Source organism: Callorhinchus milii, unplaced genomic scaffold, assembly GCF_018977255.1.
Source record: "Callorhinchus milii isolate IMCB2004 unplaced genomic scaffold, IMCB_Cmil_1.0 Scaffold14, whole genome shotgun sequence".
Classification (NCBI taxonomy): domain Eukaryota; kingdom Metazoa; phylum Chordata; class Chondrichthyes; order Chimaeriformes; family Callorhinchidae; genus Callorhinchus; species Callorhinchus milii.
Window position 1 is genome coordinate 9,151,297 of NW_024704755.1, and position 23,574 is coordinate 9,174,870.

General features: G+C 38.6%; 1 protein-coding gene across 1 annotated transcript in view; it reads left to right on the top strand.

Moving 5' to 3' along the window:
• The window catches only part of adcy7 (adenylate cyclase 7), a 45,831-nt gene that overhangs the window by 2,722 nt on the left and 19,535 nt on the right, over nt 1–23,574 (top strand). Inside the window, 2 exon segments of the mRNA XM_007889440.2 lie at nt 21,489–22,080; nt 22,612–22,809. Coding sequence (XP_007887631.2) covers nt 21,907–22,080; nt 22,612–22,809 — 372 coding nt within the window. The 5' untranslated portion in view covers nt 21,489–21,906.

Here is a 23,574-nt window from a genome sequence, read left to right on the forward strand (position 1 = left end):
TTCTCTGTACTGTGTGCAACTCTTAATAGGAAACTTTTCAAGCCTGAGCACACAGTATAACCACCATAAACTCGAATGAGTAATAGATCATACATCAAAAGTAAAGCATTGGAATTGAAGAAATGGTATCTACTGTCTTTATGACCCTCTTTGTTTTGCTCAAATTTATAAACCACAACATTTTTTATTGAAAGAAAAATAGACATCCTTAAAAAGCTTGGAAGGTATTTCCATGTGGCAAGCTTAGATGTCATTGAATGAAATATGTCATTTCAAAGGTACAATTTACATTAGAGCAATTCTTTCCAGCTAAATTGTATTCAGTAAAATGAGCTTTCAAATGTAGTCCTTACTTATAGAAGAACTCTACAAAAACAGCGTTTGATGAAAGGGGGAAAAAAAGCTCGCTTGCCAAACCAGAATTAAGTGTAACAAAACTTGTCCTATTACACTAACTCATGGTTCCTATGAGGAATTTATGGTAGACTATCTGTTCTAAATTCTGTTCCAAAAAATATCTATTCTGTTCCAAAAAGCATCTATCCAGAGATATGTTTAGTGTTCATTGGAAACATGACTTAGTTTGTTTCCTGTTACTCCTTGTTCTCTTCAACTTTAGTCTTTCTCCGAAGCAGAGCCTGTTGCTTGAGATGGTTAGGTTTAATTATAAGGTACAGGTGGCACACTGTGCCATTGAACTGTATAAAAATAGAACACGCAGTGGTAGTTCACAGCAATGTAAACTACTGAGTGACCCATTACTTTGGCTTGTGAGTTTTACAGGTCAGTTCACTTGGTTTATTTTAGAGTAAAACACTGAGTCTGAGTTTTGTGTCTTATTTTTAGTACATATTATGTGAGCAAGATTAGATTTTATTGGTTCAAGCCGAACATAGTTGATACAAATCATTTACTTATTGTGGAAATGAGCTGGGTTCATTTTAATACCTAAGCATTCCTATTGCTGCCTTGGCTGCGATCGGCTAACTCCTTGCAGGCTGAGGAGAAAACCTGGGATTGCACAAGTTTGTGTGGCTGAATTTCATCCCAACAGCTAACTTTATCAGATGAGCTTTGATGGCAAAATTGTTGGGTGGAAGATTTAGTAATAATGCAAATCTAATTTCCTGGCTGTATACACAGGTACCTTATAAAGGCTTATTAGTACCACATTATTTTGTTTCCATCCAGCTATCAGTGGACCTGGAACAGCTATTGATCTGATCTTCATTATATATATATATCTGGTAATAATCTGTATTTAGTGTAAGGGGAGGTTTCCTATGTTAAATGCAATAAATCCACCAAGAAATGCGAAGTGTTCAAAATACTGAAAATTGTCTCGAGTGCTTTAAAATCTGCAGTATGGTATTTATATTTTATTTAATTCACACAGTCAGAATAAACATAATTGATTCCTTTTTTGCCCAGTTTATTTGTATATGTACACAACAGAAATTCATTTCTGTTACAGGTAATGTGTTATCATAGGTACTTTATTATTCTAGTAATGTCAAAGCAATATTTGTTACAGTCAATATTGTAAACTCAATATCTAGTTAAAATCTGGAGTCAGAGAGATGTATGCAGAATCTGAACATTGTATCAAACTTCATCAACAAGCTGTGTGTGTTTAAACTAAAAATACTTCTACTAAATCACAGCTATGGTCTTCGATGAATTGATTTTAATTGTTGCATATTATTATATTATGTTGGATAACTAAGCTTAGTTTATCTATATGGACAAACAAAGGTAGTGCTCTCAACGGAAAGCTATGTGATTTTAGCTGGTTAACCTCCAGCAGTAACCCAATGCACACTCTGCAGTCTACAAGCCTTAGTTAGTGCCAACTTTTGCGTAATGCTCTCTGGGATTAGGTAAGCAGGATGTGCCGCTCCAGGGAGAGAACGTGGATTCCATCCCAACGGATATCTCTGGAAATTCCATTTACAGATGGGATGCGTAGAATTCTCAGTTTGGTCTGTATCTCATTTAAAATCAATGGTTTTCCTTTCCAGTAGATTGAGGCACTTTGAGGAATAGGGACAAATACTGAATTATTTGAAAGTTACAGTTAAGGAAACAAATATCGTTTTCAACTATTAAAACAGTGAGAGGTTAGTGAAGGATATCAAAGAAGAACGGGAAGAAATTTCAGGCAGGAATTCAAATGGATCAATAGGTTCAGTTCTTTTAATAATCGTAATCCTTGCATTTGATATAACGCCTTATTGCTTCCTCCCTTACCTCCTTCAAGGCCGGTCTCAAGACCTTCCTCTTCGATCGTGCCTTCAATCGCCCTCCCACCTCTCTGCCTTCCCTCACCCCTACCCCACCCCTCCCCTATGCTCGGTTCCTGACCCCGGTCTGTCGAGCGCCTTGGAACATCCTCCCGACGTGACAGGCACTCTATAAATGTAATTTTGTGGTTGATGTTGTTATCATGTCTTCGAAACGTCTCAAAACACTTCTCAGCTTATATTATAAAGTGAATTAGCTATGTTTCGTGGGCGTACCTGTTATGCAAAATTGAAAAATATAGAACAATAGCATTCCTATTTTGAGCTACATTACAGAGTGGGTATTTATAGAGCCAAACGTTTTTCTGCTAGTTTGTTTCCAGGCAAGCAGTTGCATTCATTATTAGGGGTTCCCACCAACACTGATTATTGTATTGCGGCAATGTTGAAAAAAGACATTTTAGGGAGGACTAGAGTTGGGGGAAAAATTCCACACAGTCCTGTTCCACTCCGAGCAGTAAATACTGCATGTTGGTATGTTCAGTTTATAAGGTTTAATAGTTATACTGGATAATTGTTTCATAATCTGTGAGTTTCAGATTGACCGAAAATATTGAGATCACGATGAGCATTGAATTGGAGTCCTGTAGCTCAGTGGTTAGAGCACTCGCTTTGCAAGTGAGAGACCTGAGTTCAATTTCAGGCAGGGCGAAACCTTGGGCAAGTTTCCTTACTCCACACGCCTAATAATTATCCCTCCAAAAAACAAAACAATAATAAAATTGGTCATTTTCAATCCATGACTGTTTGTGGGACATTGCTATGCGCAATTGGCTGCCGCGTTCGCCCACAAATATACAGTCAATTCACTTTACAGTGTGTTCTGTGAAGCGCTTTGGGACGTCCTCCCGACGTGAAAAGCGCTATATCAAATGCAAGGATTATTATTATTATTATTCATTATATATACTGCTTAGTAACATAGTGGCTGAGGGTATCTGTTGATGTATTGATTGCATCAGTTTTACTCTTTTCACCATCTTCAAATCTTTTATCAGCACTAAGAAGAATAAAACCATTTGCAGAGTCTGCGGGTCTGTAGACAACGTATTTTACAGCTCAAAGTGAGGCTATTTGGTCCATTATTCGTGTGCCACCCTAGCAAGAGCAATCAAAATCTTCCCACTTCCCTGTTGTTTTTTAATTTTGACATATTAAGACTTGTTTTTAAAAAATTAAAAGATACGTCAGAAATGCTTATTCACTTAGAGTGGTTTACTGTAAGGGAATACTGTGCTCCTATATGCCTAGCTTCTTATTTTTCCAATTTGAAAAGGATGAACTTCAAATTATAGACAGGGGTCAGGTCAGAAAAAAATAGATTTGTTTTAAATTAATTAAAGTTAAGTAAAGCCTTTTTTTTTACATCCCAGTTTCCACTGGCAGGAATTGGACTTCAAGTGAGTCAAGATTTAGTGACTTCAATTAAAGTAAGGATTCAGCATGGTGCAGTCTATTAACATGATAAAATGCCAGAACTGAGCTAATATTAGTAACTGTTACAAAATAGTTTTGTAAATTCAGCCAAAAGTTTAGGCTTTACATTTTAGTTGGGAGTTCTCCAGATTTTTAATCAATTTCACATTAGCGCGATTGTCTTTATCAAGGAAACAAAAGTAACCTGCTGAGAAACTACAAGGTGCAGAATTGTTGCACTTGAATTCTTTGGCTTGATGAATGCTAAACAAAACATTGAACTTAAAGGGACAAGTCCATTGCAAACTGATGTTACTTTGCTCTTTGACTGCTGGGTTGTGATAAAGATTCTGGCAACATTTAAAGATCCCTTAATCTTCATACAGATCTTGAAGTACTTTTGAAGCTATAAAAGTAGACATTGTTTTATGAAGGCAATAAAGGATCAGTACTGTAAGGAAAGCGATCTGCTGTATCATCTGTGTGATCTTTGTGCAGTGACACATGTTTGCAGTGCCTGTTTACTTTTGAAAGCTGCACAAACACTTTCAATCTGGTAATTATTTTGCCATGTACAGAAGAACCGTTTTCTTCACTCATCCCACCTTGCAATTGAAAAAGAATGATTTTGATGCCTCTTTGTCAAATCATTTCTGAAAGATTGTACTTGAGATCTAATTTTGACCAAGTGAATTTCTCAGGTAGATTCTGGGACAGTATTACTCATTAATAGAAAATCTCCCAACATCTGTAGAATTGACAACCAACATGAACAGGCAAGGCAGCCCATGATGACGCATTTGTTGGTACATCAATTAATATCCCACACAATAGAAAGATTTGGGCAACACCCTTTGATATCCTCCACAGGACAACCACACTATGACTTCCTCATCACTATAAAATAATGATCTATTCATTACTTGTTCATAATGGGATTTCCTATATTGGAGGCAGTAGTCACATCCCTCTTGGCTTATTTCTAAAGTGGTCCAGATAGTCTGCAATACCTGAGCAAAGAATGATCACTGGAAAGGGAATCCAAAATGAAAGAGGGAATTTGTTTTAAAAAGGAAATAGAAACAACTTCAAGAATGAAACTGTAAACATTGACCAACAAATCAACCATACAAGACAAATCAGTAGAAAAACACTTCACGCATCTGTTTATTTATTTTATTAAAATATTTTATGTTAATCGTATAGACTCATGCATTTAAGAGGAAACTTGATACATACATAAGGGAGAATGGAATAGGGGGGTATAGGAGGGATAGACACTCGTGGAGTATGAAGATCGGCACGGACTAGTTGGACTGAATGGCCTGTTTCTATGTCTTCTAATTCTATGAATCACAGGGTAAACTCTGCCCAGTGCTCTAATGACTCTATATAAAAGCACCTCCACCATCTGGCAATTTAGGGTTTGAGTCTGTTTTCTTCTCTCTGCTTGTAGCCTCAGCTCCTCTTACAAACATCACTGGGTGTTTGCAACCTAGCGTCATTACTTATTGTCGCTTATTTTTGCTCCACTTCGTTTTCCTATTTAAAAAAAGTCTTGAAATTAAATTAATATGATTCTTTCTAACCCTTAAAGTTGCATTCAGTTAATCCACAGGTAGTTGTCTTGGGGTTAGTTAGTAACTACATACATGTGTAATTCCTCTTTACACATGGTTTACACCTGTGTTTCGTATGATAAGCACAACTTGTAATTTAGAACTCCCATACAGTTGTGAACATTTCATAAGCTAATCTGTTTGATAAATTGAGGCACATGTTTCTGATCTCAGATATGTTACTGAATTCCTTTAATACACTCCAGATGTAAGACTGCAGGAGCAGGTGAAACCAACCTAACCTTCAGTTAGGTCTCCTCATTATGGCTGTTTCATTTTTCCCAGTGACAGCTCCTTTGTCTCCCTTAATCTTCCACATACGCTCTCTACACTTGCGACTACAAAGTTAAAGAAAGCTGCAACTTGCAAAATAATAATCTGTTCATTCGCTATAATGCTTTTCATGTTGGGAGGAAGCCTCAAAGTGCCTCACAGGATAATAATCCTTGAATTTCATATCGTGCCTTATAATACCTTTCAGATGTCTCAAAGCATTTCGCAGGATATACTGTAAAGTGATTTGACTGTATATTTTGTGGGTGAAACATATGAAGGATATACTGTAAAGTGTAGTGACTATTTTGTAGGCAGTTGTGCTTATGGATGCATGCTTCAGAATTCTGTTTGCTATGTAAAAGGATAGATTTATTTTGTGTAACTATTTGAGCTGAAACTGCAATGTGCTCAGCTATAGAGCTGCCAAAAAGATTTTTCCCTTCAATTTTCTCCTAACCTCCCCTGAAGGCACTGACTTGTGAGAGTTTAATTCCGTGGGCACTATAAGCATTTCAGTGCCTCATAACAGAGCCTGTTCTTCATCCATTCTTCACAAGAGTGTCAGCAAACTTTGCAACCTTGGGGAGACTTTACAACTTAAGCTCCCCCTGTAGAGTTGAGACTCAAGTGTAGTTCAATGGTGATGTACACATATAACAGCACGGATTAGAATTGTAGCATTTTAGTTCTTCGGTGTGTTGGTGCTAGATAAACTGTGCTGCTTTTATTGCTTCTCCTGACTCGCTCCAAAATCTCTTCATCTACAGTACTTGCGCCTGCGCTCAGCAATATTTTATGTTCTGCAGAATGTCACATTGCACAATTACTGCTACCCATACAGAGGTTTCGAAGCACAATGGTGCTCTTAAAATGAGTGATTGTTAGTGGTGCAAGCTGTCCATTGCCTGAGTTACCACACTAGACTTCATGATTTAATTGTATTCACCTCATAAACCATTCTGTCTGATGGTAGGGTGGTACACTATGAACTGAAACTTGTACTGATAGTCCGAGCAGGGTTCAATGCTGAAGTTGATTGAAACACAAATTCCGGTATTATCGCAAGCCATTTTAATGCTTCAAGGATAAGTGTGGGAATTGGGAATGACCACAGCCATCCCAACACACAGGACTGCTGTTTGAACATCGAGTCATAAAATTATTTATTGAAGGTAAGCTTCGTTTTACATTCGATAGTCTCCTATGCTGAAGGGAAGTTTGNTTTTTTTAGGAAAAAAAAGTGTTAATGATCCTTTGCTAATGGATTCTTTTTAAACAACAAATATGTCAAATCCTATATTGGTGGTGACCTCATCTCTATGCTACTCTAGAAAAATGCTGACCCTTTTGAATTGTTTCTAAGGCAACCCCACCTTCTCTCCCAGGAATTTAAGTGTAATGGAAAATGCTGATGAACAACATTTACGTGTCGTCCTGCAGAAATGATGCACAGTTGAAATTTAGGGCCATGTTGATAGATTAACTGAATTGACAGTGGATTAAATAACTGATTTGTCATGAAGCCATTTGTCGTAGTACTCTTTATAAGACCCTGGATTTGACCTGTTGGACTGCATTCTACAGAAGACTGCTGACATTGTTTTAATAACAAAGCAAATGCTGGTATCTGATGTGATTGATTGGAAAACCTAATCCGAATGGACTTCGACTCATTCATCCCATTGCTGATATCATCTTGTGCCAGATGCTGAACACACAATTCAACAGGATGTTCTATCATTTTTTAAGGTTTAAATATTTGGTTCAGCTGTACAGACATTTTGTTACAGCACTAGTCTGGTTCAGTGATGGTCTGTCTGGCCCAGACATTTTCAAATTTGGAAGCACTTTCTGATCAAACACTTTGGGGGGAAAAAATGTGTAGAATGTCAGAATGAAAGCTTTGCTCTTGCTTTCTCCAAGCTGCAGTTTCCAGGTCCATTCAGTGTAGAGTCTGGATGAGAAAGAGATGACCAGGGTCACTGTGTGAATAGCTGATGATAGTGGGAGAGCTGTAAGTTATGGCCTCAAAGTGGAACAGTTGCCATTTCACCATGTTTTATTTTGTTGTTGACTATGCGCCTCTCTATGGCAATGCCAGGTGGGATGGCAATTTCCTTAAAAGTCTGATGCAACATTTTATCAGCCAAATTATGTGATGTTCTTTCAACATGTTGGCTTGCAGTTTGCCTTACAAGCATGACTCAGTATGGCTCTAACCAGTGTAGATCAGGGTTTAGAGCACTCGCCTCACAAGCGAGAGACCTGGGTTCGATTCCCGGTAGGGCAAAACCTTGGGAAAGCTTCCTTACTCCAAGCGCCTGATAATAATCCCTCAAGAAAACAAAATAATAAATTGGTCACTTCAATCCACGACTGTTTGTGGGACACTGCTGTGCGCAATTGGCGGTTGTATTTCGCCCACAAATATGCATGCAGTCAATTCACTTTACAGTATATTCTGTGAAGCACTGTGAGACGTCTAGAAGGTGTGAAAAGCGCTATATCAATTGTAAGGATTATTATTATGACAATGTTTGAAATTGTAAATATGAACATCATGAAAAGAAGCACGTAAACCTGTGCTCGGTAAACCAGAAATGCTAGGTTATTAATGGCCAAAGCTCTCCAGCAGTTATAAAAGTCTTAACAATGCTTGCAGACTGATGCTCCAGTGGATTGGTTCTTTTGCTTTAGCTGATTGCAATCATTTTCTGAACTGTAGCTAAATTTGTAGCTGCTTACAGTCTTTGGTAAATTGTTACTTATGTGCCATGAATAATAACTGTTCTGCGTTTAGTCAGTCACTTTTGTGACCAGCATATTTCCTGTTGAAGCCACATCCTATATACAGTCGTAAGGTCCCAGATGTAAGATCAGCATAACAAGACTAGTCACCCCTAGGAATTTGCAGTAAAATGCCATTGAACAAATTTCTAAAAAGAAATTAGCCGAATGTTTACTTGGTTTGGTGCTGTTGTATGATTCCATTGAATGAGTGAGAAGAAACTGCAACAGTATTTACCAGACACAACAGTAACAACTCCTAGTACTGCTCTCAGGAGCACATTCACCAGACACGGTAAACATATGATGTAGGGCTCAAACTGTAGTGTGAAGATATAATCATTATGAAGTGTACATTTTGCTGAGCACACTGCAAATCATTCTTCAGTTGCATTTAATTTACAATTACGTTTCGCCCACAAAACACACAGTCACTACACTTTATAGTATATAATGTGAAGCACTTTGACATATCATGGTGGCGTGATAAGGCGCTATGTAATAATAATCCTTGATAAAGCGCTTTTCATGTCTTCTAGAGTCTCAAAGCGCTTCACAGAATATACTGTAAAGTAAATTGACTGTATATTTGTGGGGGAAATGCAACAGCCAATTGCGCACAGCAGTGTCCCACAAACAGTCGTGGATTGAAGTGACCAATTTTCTTTTTTCTTTTTTTTCTTGAGGGTTTATTATCAAGCGTGTGGAGTAAGGAAACTTGCCCAAGGTTTCGCCCTGCCAGGAATCAAACCCAGGTCTCTTGCTTGCGAGGCGAGTGCTCTAACCACTGAGCTACAGGACTGCACAAATGCAAGGAACATTGTTATTATTTAATTTTAAAATAATTAGAAAGAAGCATTTTGCAACTATGTAGTTGAAAGGTATTCTAAGGAGTCAACAAATGAAAAAAATATACTTTTTGAGATATTGTCATTTGAATAATATAACAATTGCATCTTCTTAATTGGAATATTGGTAGCAACTGACCCAATTACCAGTATTTCAGGATCATTCAGTACAATAGAAAGCAGTCAATACCTGAGCTACCCGACACGGGATTGAATAGCCCCCACTCATCATTAATCATTAACCCTCTTATTATTCACATCTAACAAAAGTCTGATGAGATGGACACAATCTGCATTGTTATTACCTGATGCACAATGAAAGGGGTTAGACTAGTCAGTTATATATATAAATGTTTCATCTGGCCTTGCATGTACATCTGAAGTGGACAGAAATACAAAATGTTAAACACAAGTTAAACAATAACCTGAATTGTTATTAACAGAACATTGTGGTGCTCTTTGTAGTATTTGGTTGATGAGCAATGGTTTAAGTAGATGTGGGAGACACACCTTGTGCTACTGCAGCATTCTTCTCACAGGTGAGTGTCAGGATTGATCAGCAGCTTTATTTAGAGTAGATCTTGACCTTCCAAGACATTGCCACAACATAGTTGTTTAGTCAGTTTGCCTTTTGGGGCAGAAACAGAAGTCGCTGGGAACACTCAGCAGGTCAGGCAGCATCTATGGAGAAAGGAAGGTGTGTTAACATTTCAGGACCACAACCCTTCGTCAAAACTGGGCATGTTGGGAGGGCGAGGCTTAAGTTCTGAAGAAGGGTTGTGGACTCGAAACGTTGACTCACTTTCCTTTCTCCTTAGATGCTGCCTGACATGCTGGGTGTTCCCAGCGACTTCTGTTTTTGTTTCAGATTTCCAGCATCTGCAGTATTTTGCATTTTGTTTACCTTTAGTGGAATCAGATAGATAGCTCCTCGATCAAAGAGACACTTGGAATGTTATATGAAAGGCATATATTCAAGTTTTCACTCTACCATTGAACAAATGAGTACACAGGAGAATTGCCTAAATAAAAGATTTCTGAAATCTTATGTATTTAAGATTAATGCTTTTGACTGGCATAATTGATGTTCATCTTAAGTTGGATCCATGTTCTCCTATAATACACTTAATGGTGGTGTTTAGTTCCTATAGTAACACTTGTGTTACTACTGTATATATTCTTTTCTGGGAACTTGATTGCCAGTTTTGCACCTAGGGAGTATGTGTCTGAATAATTTAATGACAGATTTCTCCCAGCTTTCATTCTCTTGCATGCATCTTTGATGCAAAAGGCTATTTTATCTGTGCATTTTTTCCATAATTTAAGCCTGGAATGAGTCTCAAGGAAATAATTTTGGTATCTTGTTCATAGACCTACAAGGCACTGCAGGTGTTTTAAATGATTTAAAGACGTTAAGTGGCCCATAACTGCATCAGGGCATTTATAAACGTTACGGTAAAACACCACTCAGCAATTCAACCAACCAGTTCATAAGCGGAGGAGAAACATCAACATGTATCCGGATTTATTTATTTGTTAAACTAGCTTAACCTACCCCACCCCTCCCCAGTGGTAAATCATCTTGCAAGATGACTACTATTTTGGTCTTTAGCTCTTTAGGCACTTGAACAATATAGAGCCAGACCTAATGTAATAAATATTTTATTCTCTGCCTTTCATTGTTGTGTAGCAGACAGTACCTACCCGTCATCATAAAAGTTAATTTGCAAATCTTATTGTATTTTATTTTCTCCATTTATAAGAGTTGGATAGCATTGCTTTGCCTCATTGCCTAAAGTTAGTGTTGGCTGTACGTTCAAGACCGACTGGAATTGGATGGTTTCAAGCATTTTGTTATCTGAATATCTGAACCAGTTCAAATACACACAGTTCAATGTGACCCGTTTTCAGGTTGATAATCAGTAGATCGGGTGTTGTAATTCTTAGAATCTATTACTAAGTGTCTGTTTAAATAGGCAGGAATGCATGAATACAGTATTCCAGGCATTATTAAAATTGACCCCAGTTTTTATAACATGACAAATAATTTTATGTAGTTCAAAGTAACTTGTAATAAAGTAACTTAATACAGTGACTCTCTAATGAAATGTATTGGACATTAATCTTGTTAAACTTGGGTCACAATACTTTACCACAGGGAAAGTGTTAAAGTAAACCATATAGTGTGTGATTTTTAAGTTATGATGTTAGTATTCATTAATGAAAACTTGCATGCATGTTTCCTATGACTTCATTTGACTTTGTGTGAAGTATATAGGATATTAAGCATGTCTCATTTTAATTAATATAGTAATCTTCCCCTTCATGTAAAGTTTTTCATACATTTTGTGAGTTAAGTACAGGATGTTTTGACACAGTTGATGAGACACACTGTAAAGCGTTCCTCTGGCTCCGGTCTACTCCACATCCCTTGCCCTAACCTCCTTACCATCGGTGGCCGGGCCTTAATAATAATAATAATCCTTGCATTTGATATAGCGCTTTTCACGTCGGGAGGACGTCCCAAAGCGCTTCACAGAACACACTGTAAAGTGAATTGACTGTATATTTGTGGGCGAACGCGGCAGCCAATTGTGCACAGCAATGTCCCCCAAACAGTCGTAGATTGAAAATGACCAATTTATTATTATTTATTATTATTATTTATTATTATTATTGTTTTTGGTTTTGGAGGGATTATTATTAGGCGTGTGGAGTAAGGAAACTTGCCCAAGGTTTCGCCCTCTGCCTGGAATCGAACTCAGGTCTCTCGCTTGCAAAGCGAGTGCTCTAACCACTGAGCTTCAGCCTCTCAGCCCCTAGGCTCTGGAACTCCATCCCCCAGTGCCTTCGCCTTGCTTCCTCCCTTTCCTCCTTCAAGGTCGGTCTCAAGACCTTTCTCTTTGACCGTGCATTCAGCTCCCCTCTCGACTCTCTACCCCCTCCTCGCTCCCTCCCTTCCCTCCCCTCACCCTGACCATTTCCCCCCTGTTCGGGTCCCGACCCAACTGTCCAGCGCCTTGGGATGTCCTCCGACGTGAAAGGCGCTCTATGAATGAAATCTTGTTGTTGTTGTAAAGCTTGCACATTATGGGGTGCTTTTCAGTGCTTCCTGGACTTTCCTTTATATCAATCCCAGTTGCAGTGATGTCATGTAATTCTCTTCCACTTCATGCAAGTGCTTCAAAGTTTTAGGATGTTTGTCCTAGAAATAAAACGTTTCTCAATAGGTTTTCATTATTTTTTGGAGAGTTGGCCTTTGGACATATAGCATTCACCTTCTCACTCCAGTTGTGGAAGTGGTTGGTTTTATTTCTATTGTGGTAGGAGAATGGAACCACAGATAAGACTCATGTGATGAATACGTTCTCTGCTGGGAATTCACCATCTTTTATTCTGACTTTACCAAAAAGCTAAAACTCGAGCGTCCGACAACGGGAAGATTTATAATGCCATATTTAATTAATAATGTAGGACCGTGTTCTAATTTGCTGAATCAAATGTGCTTTTAGGAGTATTGAAGTACTCAAATTAATATGATGTGTATTTCAGACACTCCTGAATTATTGAGCTGGTTCCCAAAACAGCTCAAGAGTTCAGGAACTCACAGCCTGATAAAAGAGAGAGGGCTTTAATACCCCATTTGATAAATCATATGGCCACCACTTGCATCAAAATGTATTTTCTTTGGCTTGGGTTTCCATTGTTCTGTTTTGCTCTCCTCTCTCATCTTACTGGGGCTTCTATTGTATTCTATTGGGACTGGTTTAAAAACATTGAAGAACAGCACTAGACTAGATGTTGTTCCAGAAGCAGGGTTACTCAGCAAGTGAGACAGAGGTTATGTACAACGGTATGAGCTGGCCATCGGTGGGCATGGAACTGACTCATCTTTTTCAATTGAATGTAGGATAGAAACACACCTATAATATAAATGGAGCGTTATTCCAGAGCTGGCTGGTGCAGAGGGATGAGATTAAACAGTGGATTCAACACAAAGCGAAGGCCACATCTCACTTGTCTTCTAAACAATACCAAAATTACATTTGTAAAGCGCCTTTCACAAACATCTGCATTTGATTTCAGAGCAAGTCTAATCTGAAGTTTTGCCCCAAACTCATTGACGAGAAAGACCTTCCAAAGAAGTTAGTTAAGATTAACAAATCAAAGCCTAATAAGGTAACAACTTGCTTGTGGGTGATCCTATTTGGGTGGGTGGAGGGGCTTTCCCAATGCTGAAATTTCTAATCTTCTGGCTGTTGATTTGACATTGTGCAATGTAAGATTTACCTCAATTCAAATGAATGTGCATGAACTAGCATTAGCTAAATCGAAAATGTGTCCCATAAGGGTTTTGTGGTAGCAAGGAACTAAGTGCATGAAACAACCGATTGACGAAGTTTAAGTTCAGGAAATGGGGACTTAAGAGTGCAGCACCTCTGGTAAAATATCTTTTGAATAGTGATTTCATGGCCTCGAACAAAAGTCAATATCTGCAACCCAGAATAGGAAGTGGGAAGAGGTCAAAGTATATCTGCCCGTGGAGGGTAATTATGGTTGCTGTTTACAGAGTCATCAAATTTAAGCAGCATATGTAAAGCAACAGTTTATTGAATTGTTCTGCGTAATGCAAAGGAGCCTTGTTTTGAAGTCTGTTTGTAAAATTGTGCTAAAGATTGTAGTTGTTCAGTACCTTTGGGAGATGACCAGGAAAACATTCAATGATTAATGTTGGAAAAAGAGCAGGTAATCCTGTGGGAGACCATGTACCATTTTCCCAAGCAGGTTAAATGTGGGAGGAAATGTGAATGTTGGAGGGAACTAATCAAAAGGTCAGGATATTGAGATTGAATCCCATTGATTTAAGATAATGTTATTAATTGGGGGTGGGGGGGGAATCACGTGAGTCAGATATTTACACATTATAAATGTATTCATGTTTAAATTTTAATTACCTTCATTATTCTGTGTATGATTGCTCCTTTACAAGCATAACAAAAAATCAATAAAGGCAGATTTTGAGTCTCTGTATAAAGCAGTTTGTGATGTTCCAAAGAAACCTGATATGTTAATTGTTACAGTCATAACAAGGTTGCATTTAACAACATTATAAAAGAGCAGATTGGTTGCTCCTCATACAGTTTTGAAAGTGTATTAACAAACCCACTTGTTTCATACGTAATCATATGTGTAATTTTTCAGATTGCGCAAATGGAAAAAAGCTAGATAACTCTGAAGTAATATTCATGCATTCCACATTGACAGTTTAAATGTCAATGAATCCTTCAAATGTGGTTTCTTTGGAAGTGACACAAGAACCATGTTGTGGCAATGCTACTATATGTGGATCATGACAATGTTGAGTTATCTATATAGTTTATGTTGAGTTTGTAGGAGCTGAATCATGAATGAATAATTGACCTTTCCTTTCTCATTTACTGCTGTTATCAATAAAATTTCACCAAAAAATTTAAACCACGATTTTCCAAAATTTTATGGCAAAAAGTGTAGCTTTGGCTTTGCTTTCCTGCTACCAGAAACCAGTAGCGGCTAAAAGAACAACGTGGTTAACTGGCTTCTATTCCTATTGCTACACAAGCTTTTTTTTGCCCCAAATAATGCTTGGTTCCTCGAACTGACGTACATTTCCCTATTTATTTCAACATTTAATTATTTTGATTCTGTAATGATAAGGCGTGGAGCTAGTAAGTGCTCCAAAAAAGCATTTAAATTGTGGTACAATTAGCAGTTGGCCTTCCTCTGCTTCCTCCTCGCGGGTGAAAGGTCCTCCACAGTATGAGACAGCAGAGCTATTGCACCAGCAGGAGCAAGAAATTACAAATGTACGTAACCACATTGAGTCCGTTCTCACTATACATTTTGAAGACAATTTTACCACAAGGCCCCACTTTACTTATTTTGGATTTTCTTGCATGAATAAATTCTCAACATTTTGTAACATGGTTTATTTGAAGCAATGATAAGATCGCACATATTAGGGGCCTGTTTTGGGGTTTTATCCTACCTTGTTCTGTAATTTCAGCTTTACTTGGACAAACAGAAATTCTCTCATCTTCCTCTTTTGTGTTCTCGTTGATGAAAATTTACACATTGACATCAATGGCAGATATGTTTTCTTGATCTGGTCAAAATAATTGATTGCATTAGTTGGATGTGTTGTAGTAACAAATGCTTGTTGATGATTGAATTGATTGCTTAATAGTGTTTCCATTAAAGCCATAATCTGTTGGAAGAGAGAGGGAGAGAGTTTCTGGAATAATAACTGGTATCTGGGCACTTATTCCTTTATCAATACATTTGGCTGTGTCTGTTATCTGCATTCGTGTTTGTATTCACTTGTTTGTCCATCGCTTTGGCCACATTCATTGTAATATAAGATTAGTCATCTTAGTTGGTAATTATCAAAGGTAATCATTGTTACACAAGTTCAGTATATTGTATGTAATTTATGCTTAATTTCTGTGTGATCTGCAGAATTGAGTCTTGAATCCTTAGTGACAGATGGCATTTAACCAGCTACAAATGCCCTATTGACAGAACAGCAAATGAAATAGAAAATTTCTCAGTTTAATTGCTCCAGTTGTTTACTTTCCTGATAACTGTTTTCTTGTAAAACTTAATGTTGAATGTTGAGCTCTGCTAAATTTAGGTAAATCTGTCTCCACATTTGTTTTACTCGGTCTATGTTTTTTCCTATCTCTCTATCTTCCTATCTACCTCTCCTCCTTAGCGATGAAATAAACCAAATTGCATTGCGAACAAGTTACCAAAGGCCTCAAAATGACTGCTTGAAATATGCTGTGTGATCAATAGACATGTTCAAGCAATTTGTCTTGTGTGATTGCACACTTCAGTCAGGGGCTTTGTTTGTGATTCAGAGGCTTGTCTCATATTAACCTGTCGTCTGTATAAACAAACCAGCAGCAGAAATGGAGGAAGCCCATTTGAATTCGCTTTTTCAAATTTGCTTTGTATCCACAGAGCAAACAGAACTTCACCCTGAAACCATCTTTTGCCTGGTTAAAATTAGAATGTGAGTTCAGGATTGGAGAGCAAGAGCTAAGTAGTTCTCTCATTTTAACAACTTGGGAAAAGGAAATATCCTAAATGTATGGGACATTTGATGGCACCTGTAATCGGGACAAGTTTTGCTTGCTTATTCTGGAAACTTACTGTTATCGATTAGTCCAATCCTAGTTTTGTGCTAGGTTTATTTAGACTCAGTCTGACATATAAAGGTAAAGATTAGAAGAATGAGATCTGTCTGAACGATGTTTGCAATAGAAATATTGCAGCTGAATACACAACTATTAAATAGAATCACCAGGCTGAATGACATTGAAATTAGCATGTATTTTTTTCACGTCAAAGCATTTGGTAATGTGTTCAGTTGATACTGCTGAGCTTGATTCTAATACAATATAAATTTACATTGATATTGTGCCTTTCACGATGGGAGGATGTCCTAAGAGGTTAGGATGATTCATTATTGCTTCTAGAAGCAATGATAAGGATTTGTACTTCCACTTCAAAACTCTACTGGGTGTGGTGGGAAACCTGGCACATGCTGGCACTGGAATATCGGATTAGATTTAACACTCTGCAGCGATCTCAGTAGTCAGGTTCCTGAGCCAGGTGAGTCAGTAACTCCAGGAAGATGGTGGCAATGCTCTCATGCATTTGTTGCTGAACTGTGTTGGCCACCAGGAAGCTTGCAGGGATTTCCTGGTACATACCATTCACCAAGTGAGAGCTTAGACCCGCACTTGTCGGATGTCAAACGCCAACTAGTGACTATTGTCCTGGTGGGGTGAGGTAAGCAGGATCTTGTTGGAGCTGACCTGGCTCCAAGGGGACATGTTTGGCAATGGAATGTCAGAATCGAGCCAGCCCTCTGTGTTGGTCTTAGTAGTCCTTCAACTCAGTTACTGTTAACCCTGCAAGCCAAAGCTCTAGGGTGGTCCTTGCTGAACAAGCAGCGGGAAAGCTGCAATCAATGGCAAACTATGTGATACTATCTGGTTGGACTCCAGCAGTACCCTAACACACACTCTGGAGTACCCAAACCTTGGCTCTTGCAAAACTTGGCCTTAATACTTTCCGGAATTAAGTAAAGAGGATGCATCTCTCCATGGAGAGAATGCGCATTCCATTCCAATAAATATCTCTGGATTTCCTTGTGTAGGTGGGTTACATGGAACTCTTTGGGTTTGGATACTCTTAAGCATCATGAAAAGTTTCCACATGTGTCAGACAAAACCAACCACAAAAGAACTTCTGCAGATGTGTGCTGCCCTTTCTGAGGACTGAAACACATCCTCTTAAAAGTTATCTGCTCAATATAGTTTACAATTTAAACCTTGTTTTAAGTAAAAGGTATTTGACTCCAGCTAAGTTTTTGTTTTGTCCACAACACCCTCTCCCACTCTGGGTAGAGAATGTTTAGTTGAGTAGCGAATGCAAGTTAAAGGTGCAGTATGGAATGATTGATATGGGGAAGTGACTGGTGAAGGAATGCTAAACATCAATGCCTTTTAAGTACAATTGATGTTTCTGCTTCCCTTTGATTCCTCTTTTGAAGTATTAAAATGTTTCGAAGTTCCTCAAAACGAGTCACTTCCACATCAGCCACATTTTTTTCCAATCATCCGTTGTATCAAAAATACATTTGAGTGAATTTACCCATCCCCTTTTTTAAAATGGTGACAATATCCTAAAACATGATCATAAAGAGAGGGAGGAGGGGGGGGAGTGGCAGTCATAATGTGCATAACCGGTTTTGATTATATTTTCAGATGCTGCACTTTAAATTAGTTGCGCAATGTTGGAAATTTTACAGCTAACCCTTCGTTAAAGGAGCAGTACTGTGTTTTGGTCTTTAAGGCAGTGAAACCCACAAGAACTTATTTGTAGCTCTCTGCTCCTTTGCCGGTGGCTCTTGGCAAACCTGACTCTATTTCAGGGTCCCCCAAAGCCGTCCAACCAGAGAGATCCAGGACAATGCTGCTGGGAGACCAGTTTTAATTCCAGCATCCACAGAACAAGTACTACTTGAAACCCATTGGAATTACAGTCGAGAAATTGGGACCCCACCGGGTAGGGAGTCATCAGTGTCTAGAGCATTGGCATTAAAACGTTGTTCAGAGCAGTGACACCCCACCCCCCCATGAAAGATTAATAAGTTAACTCTGGTATATTGCACAGTTCTCTCCTCCCTCCAAATGAAATCTATTTTAAAATTAATTTTGTTTTTCTTGAAGTTGTTTTAAGGCTCTGACTGACTTCCTCCAGATCACTTGGAGCGAAACACGTCACTGTTGGCTTGTCATGTTCATCTCCACAACACGTCTGAATAAATACTGAAAATAAATACTGCAGGGGATAACCAAGCCTAGATTGTGAGGAAGTTTTATTACTGTAATATTAATGTTTGTTTCCCTGGCCCGGGTGCCTTTAGAAATCTTTTCAGCTCACTTCAGGCAATTAACGTCAGCTGGACTCATAAAGTGTAATGAGTGTGTGAGCAATGTTGTTTTTATCTTCTGATTCTCGGTCCTAAACTGGAAGTGTGGTTTTAAAATAATAACAGCTTTTGCATTTGATATCGCACCATTCAACGTAAGGAAGACATCTCAAAGAGTTTACAAATACACAGTCAATCCACTTTACAGTATGTCCTGTGAAGCGCTTTGAGACATCTCGACGACATGATAAGGTGCTATATCATATTGCAAGGATTAGTATTATTGTGTATTTTACAGATGAACATCTATATATTAGTACAGAGCATGGAATACGTTTATCCTGCAGTCTCCCCCCATTTGCAAAGTTCAACCATCGTTGCCCGGGACCTCTTTGTACAGCTCTCATTCACTTGCTTCAAGAGGCCATGTTTTGAATAATTTATCACTCTGCTGATTTGGTATTTCATGCTGTGCAACTCATCACAATGCAGCTTTCTCTCGTAGCAGAGATATTCTCCACAAATTAGTTCCCCATTTGGCAGCTGGAGAAAAATTCTTCAAAACAGAAGTCAATCCTGAAGCATGTGATGGAACGTGTTCCTCTTTTTGACAAGCATTTCTGTTTTTCAAACGTCAGTATCAAACGTTAGAAAATCAGATTTGCTCTGTGAGATGTTATTAAAACCTGCTGGAGAGTATTTTTATCTTGACGGTAAACGGAATGGGGTGTGGGCAGGGGAGGAGAGGAAGAGGATGCATGCTAAATGGGAAATTTACTGACAAGTGGATGTGATTGGACTGTTGGGGAGAACAGGACCCCACAACGTCCCTGATCTTGTCTGCCAACCATCACTGTTTAAGATCACACGTGATGAATGGATACTTGGACAATGCATTATAGGGCAGCCAGACTCCTGTGGAGTGGGATACTAGAGCGAGTCTGTGCTTCAAAGAGTGAAGGAGAAACAAAACTGCTATTTAGTGCTGGTACTACGCTCCACTATAGCTGGTAAGCTCGGAGACGCTGTTGTTGTTCTGGTTGTTGTTGTATTTCGTGTCGTGGAAGGTGACGGGTGACACTGGAAGCTGAGAGCCAGCACGAGGCTTTTGAACTGTTGCGTTGGGTCAGTCGAGGAGGGTCAGTGCACTTTGTGTTGCAGATGCCGCAGAAAAGCTTAGAGTAGTTTGGCACTGGTTGACATGGTTACAGCTGTGCATTCGCCCTCAGAGCCAGGGCACAGTTGTCCCAACCCACGCACCACCCTCACAGCTGTTGTGGGAGAGTAGTTGTGTTCGAGCGTAGGGAAGGAGAAGTTATTATTTTGGGCGTGGATAATAAATCCCATCTTATGTGATGATCGTTGGAATGTGAGCGATCAGCCTTGCAGAGTTGTTTCGTGTAACGCTGATTGTCCGAAACACTGATTGTCCAGCGCCTGGGGATGTGCTCCCGACGTGAAAGGCGCTACGCAAATGTAATCTTGTTGTTGTTGTTGTAAACGTGTTCTACATCTTGTTCTAAACCCTTTCGTGCTCCATTAGGAGACACTCCACAAGGCGCTCACAGCATGTGATGTGTGTTAGGTCCTTCCACAGGGCTGCGCCGAATTCCTCATCCGGTCACCTGAAATTTCAGATGTCCTTTAAATACCATTGTTCAAAGAAAAGCCCAAACTTCTCCTACAACTGTAACCAGATTTAAGTCTTAAAATCACCAATGAAGCAAGAATCCACTTTGTGATCATGTTTACAACATTAATACCCTGGCTCTTCCACAAATTTACCAAATTATTCCCATGTGGAGAAGAGCAAAGAACTGCCATGGTGATGGTAAATTACTGGTGAAGATGCAGTGACCATGATGATCAGTTACTAGTGTTCTCTCTCACCTCTCCTCCCTCCAGAAATCCTATTCTTCACACCATAGATATAAAAAAATCACAGTCTCCAGAGTGCTGAAACAAGTTCACTGAAGCATCCTTTCATGACCTATTGGTCATAGATGTATTCCTCAAACTCTGAACGCCCATTGTTTGCCCCACATTGCTGTCACCATGGAAGTGCTGCCAATAAAAGCTCTAAGGATTAACAGGCATTTACAGCTTTCCTGTTTCTGACTGAGAAAAAGTATGCAGATAGTGTTTTTTATCAGTGTCAGCTTTCTTTATACATTATTTATTTTATGAATGGATTCTCGAAGTTCAGCACATCGATGGGGGAGAGAATCTATGTACTTTAAATGTTTTTATATATGAAATTAAATCAACAAACCACTGACTCTCTGTACGAGTGCCAAGCAATTCTGCGTGCACTGTAACCTTCACAACAGTAGATGGAATTAGCAGGGGTTGAAGGTCAGCAGCTCGTAAGCGGATTGAAGTGCTTTTTTCTCATCCACTGATTGTTCCTGAGCTGTTATTTGATAGGAATAGTGACAAAAATGTGGCTGACTGACTTTGTTTTAATGTTTGAATAATTCCTCCTTTGAATTTGACACTACTGAATTGCAGTGCATGCAAGTTTCAATTCTAATTTATACATTTAGCGTTTTCAGAATAAATGCTGGACAAGAGAGACATTTATGTTCCTTTAAAGAGAGGTGAGGAGGTAAGCATTAGACAAAAACATGGCCCATGTCCGTTTAACAAAGGAAAGATTCAATACCAGTTTACCAAACGTACACAGCAGATGGAAATGTCAAATGTGTGTGTCTGTATATGCTTAAGCCTTTTGTTCTTACTGTCTTTCTATTAGGACTGACGTCACTGAAAGAAATATTAAACCACCAACGCCACAACATTATAAAGAAACTAATTTATTTGACGATGATCATTCAGAAGGACTGGCAGCAAGAGGGTCTTACAAGCTCAGGAGTTATGCTAAACAAAGTTGATGAAGAGCACATGGTGGTTCGAAGCGTCAGAACAGACTGGAAAGAGTGATCTCCCGTTCCTCACACTGTTTGTGTTTGTACTCAATTTGAACTGGAGGAAAAACGGCAGCCGCAGAATGCAACTGAACCAAGAACACTGCCTTTCAGCTTGCCAGAAACTAAAACAGCTGTTCTAACAGGGAACCCAAGTGACCATGTTGTAAACTGTGAACTCCCATCGTGTTACTGCAAACTCTGAGGAATAAAGCCGGACTTGGATTCACATTTGGGGTTATAACCATGCCATCCAAAGGAAAGTACTTTATTAGTGAAAGCAAAGCTCAGATAAATAAAGACTCGATGTATGAGGCTTACTGCTCTTTGAGCCAGCAATATCCGCTTGTTGTCCTTCTCCTCTTGATTAATATTGGGAGCTGTGTAGCTCTGATCATTGTTTTCTTTTCCATTGGATTGGTAAGTACCACAATCTAAAACACTTCACACTTTTGTACCATATTAAATTGTTTAGTCACAATGCAGACTCATGAGCAGACAACTGATTTGCTCATCTTTGGAATGTGTATTATTCATTTTCACCGCTTCCCATCTCCAAAGAGGTTCATGGATTAGATGCAACAATCTTATAAATGGTAAAGTAAGTTAGCAAATTTTGATCCTGACATTTTCTACAAAGTAAGCTATCTTGCTTGTCTATGATAACCTCCAGCACTGTAGGAGAAAAGGAACTGATATAAGGGTTTGAGAAATAAAGTGGAGTTTCTTTCATGTCATTTCATAAGTGAATGAGGTTATACCTACAACCTATATGCATTAGTAGTAGAATGCTTGCAACACCTCACTTTAATTTAATGAAAAATTGCATTGTTACACTGTAAACATGCAACTCCAAAGTCACTACATTTCACAGCAAGAGGTACTTAACCACTTATTTTCAAAATCTGAAATCTTCTTTTAACATTCGTTTTTTTGTTTTCTTTCGCACAGGAAATTCATGAACACCTTCTCTTCACTGTTACATTATTCATTGCTGTGGGAATATTTATAATCATTTTTATTCTTGTGTGTACTGAGGCGTTGTTTCAAAGATGGATGAAGATATTTGCATTGGTCATTTGGATATGTCTGCTTGCAATGGGATATGTTTTCATCTTTGCTGGTAGCGTTATCTCTGCTTGGGACCAGGTAAAGCACATCCCAGTTTTAAGTGTGTAGTTATAGTCGTATCCTGTAGCTGCCTCAAAAACATTATGATTTTCTTTTTAATATGGCATACAAGCTTTGTAATTGTTGTGTAATTGTTTTGCTGTGTTCTGTGTTGTGCTGCTATTGCTCTTTATTGTGAAGCTCACATGACCATTAAACTACCACTGTATCTAGCATTAGCCAATATGCCAGACAACCTGTATACATTGTATTAAAGACTGCTATTTTAGATAACCCAGGAGCCAAACTGGATTCAGTCCCAATTAGCACAGATATTGTGTTTTATACTTTTCTTTGGCTGGGGAGGAATAGAAACATTATTCATTCTAAAAACTGCAGTTTTTTTTTACATTTTCTGCTATAAGATGTTTGTGTGAGAAGTAGCTCTCTTCTACCAAAGCTATGGAAATGTTAGAAAAGAGTTCAACTCCTTGAATCAATTTGAAAGAATTTTTGTTGCGTTCCTTGCTAATTCATATCAGGAGCTAAGCCAGTCAGTGTTCCTTCTGCATATTGTATACTGATTAGTCTACGATCAAATTAAATATCCCGGGTAGTGATAATCACACAAAAGCACGAATGATCATAAATTGACTACTTAGCATGTTCAAACCATGTTTTGACTGCTAGGAAATGAAGTTGCTATTAATTACTCACCATGTATTAAGTTTCTGAGATGCTGAACGCCCATTTGATGATTGCTTTTGAATAACTAATAAGTGATTCCCAGCTATTGTAGAACTT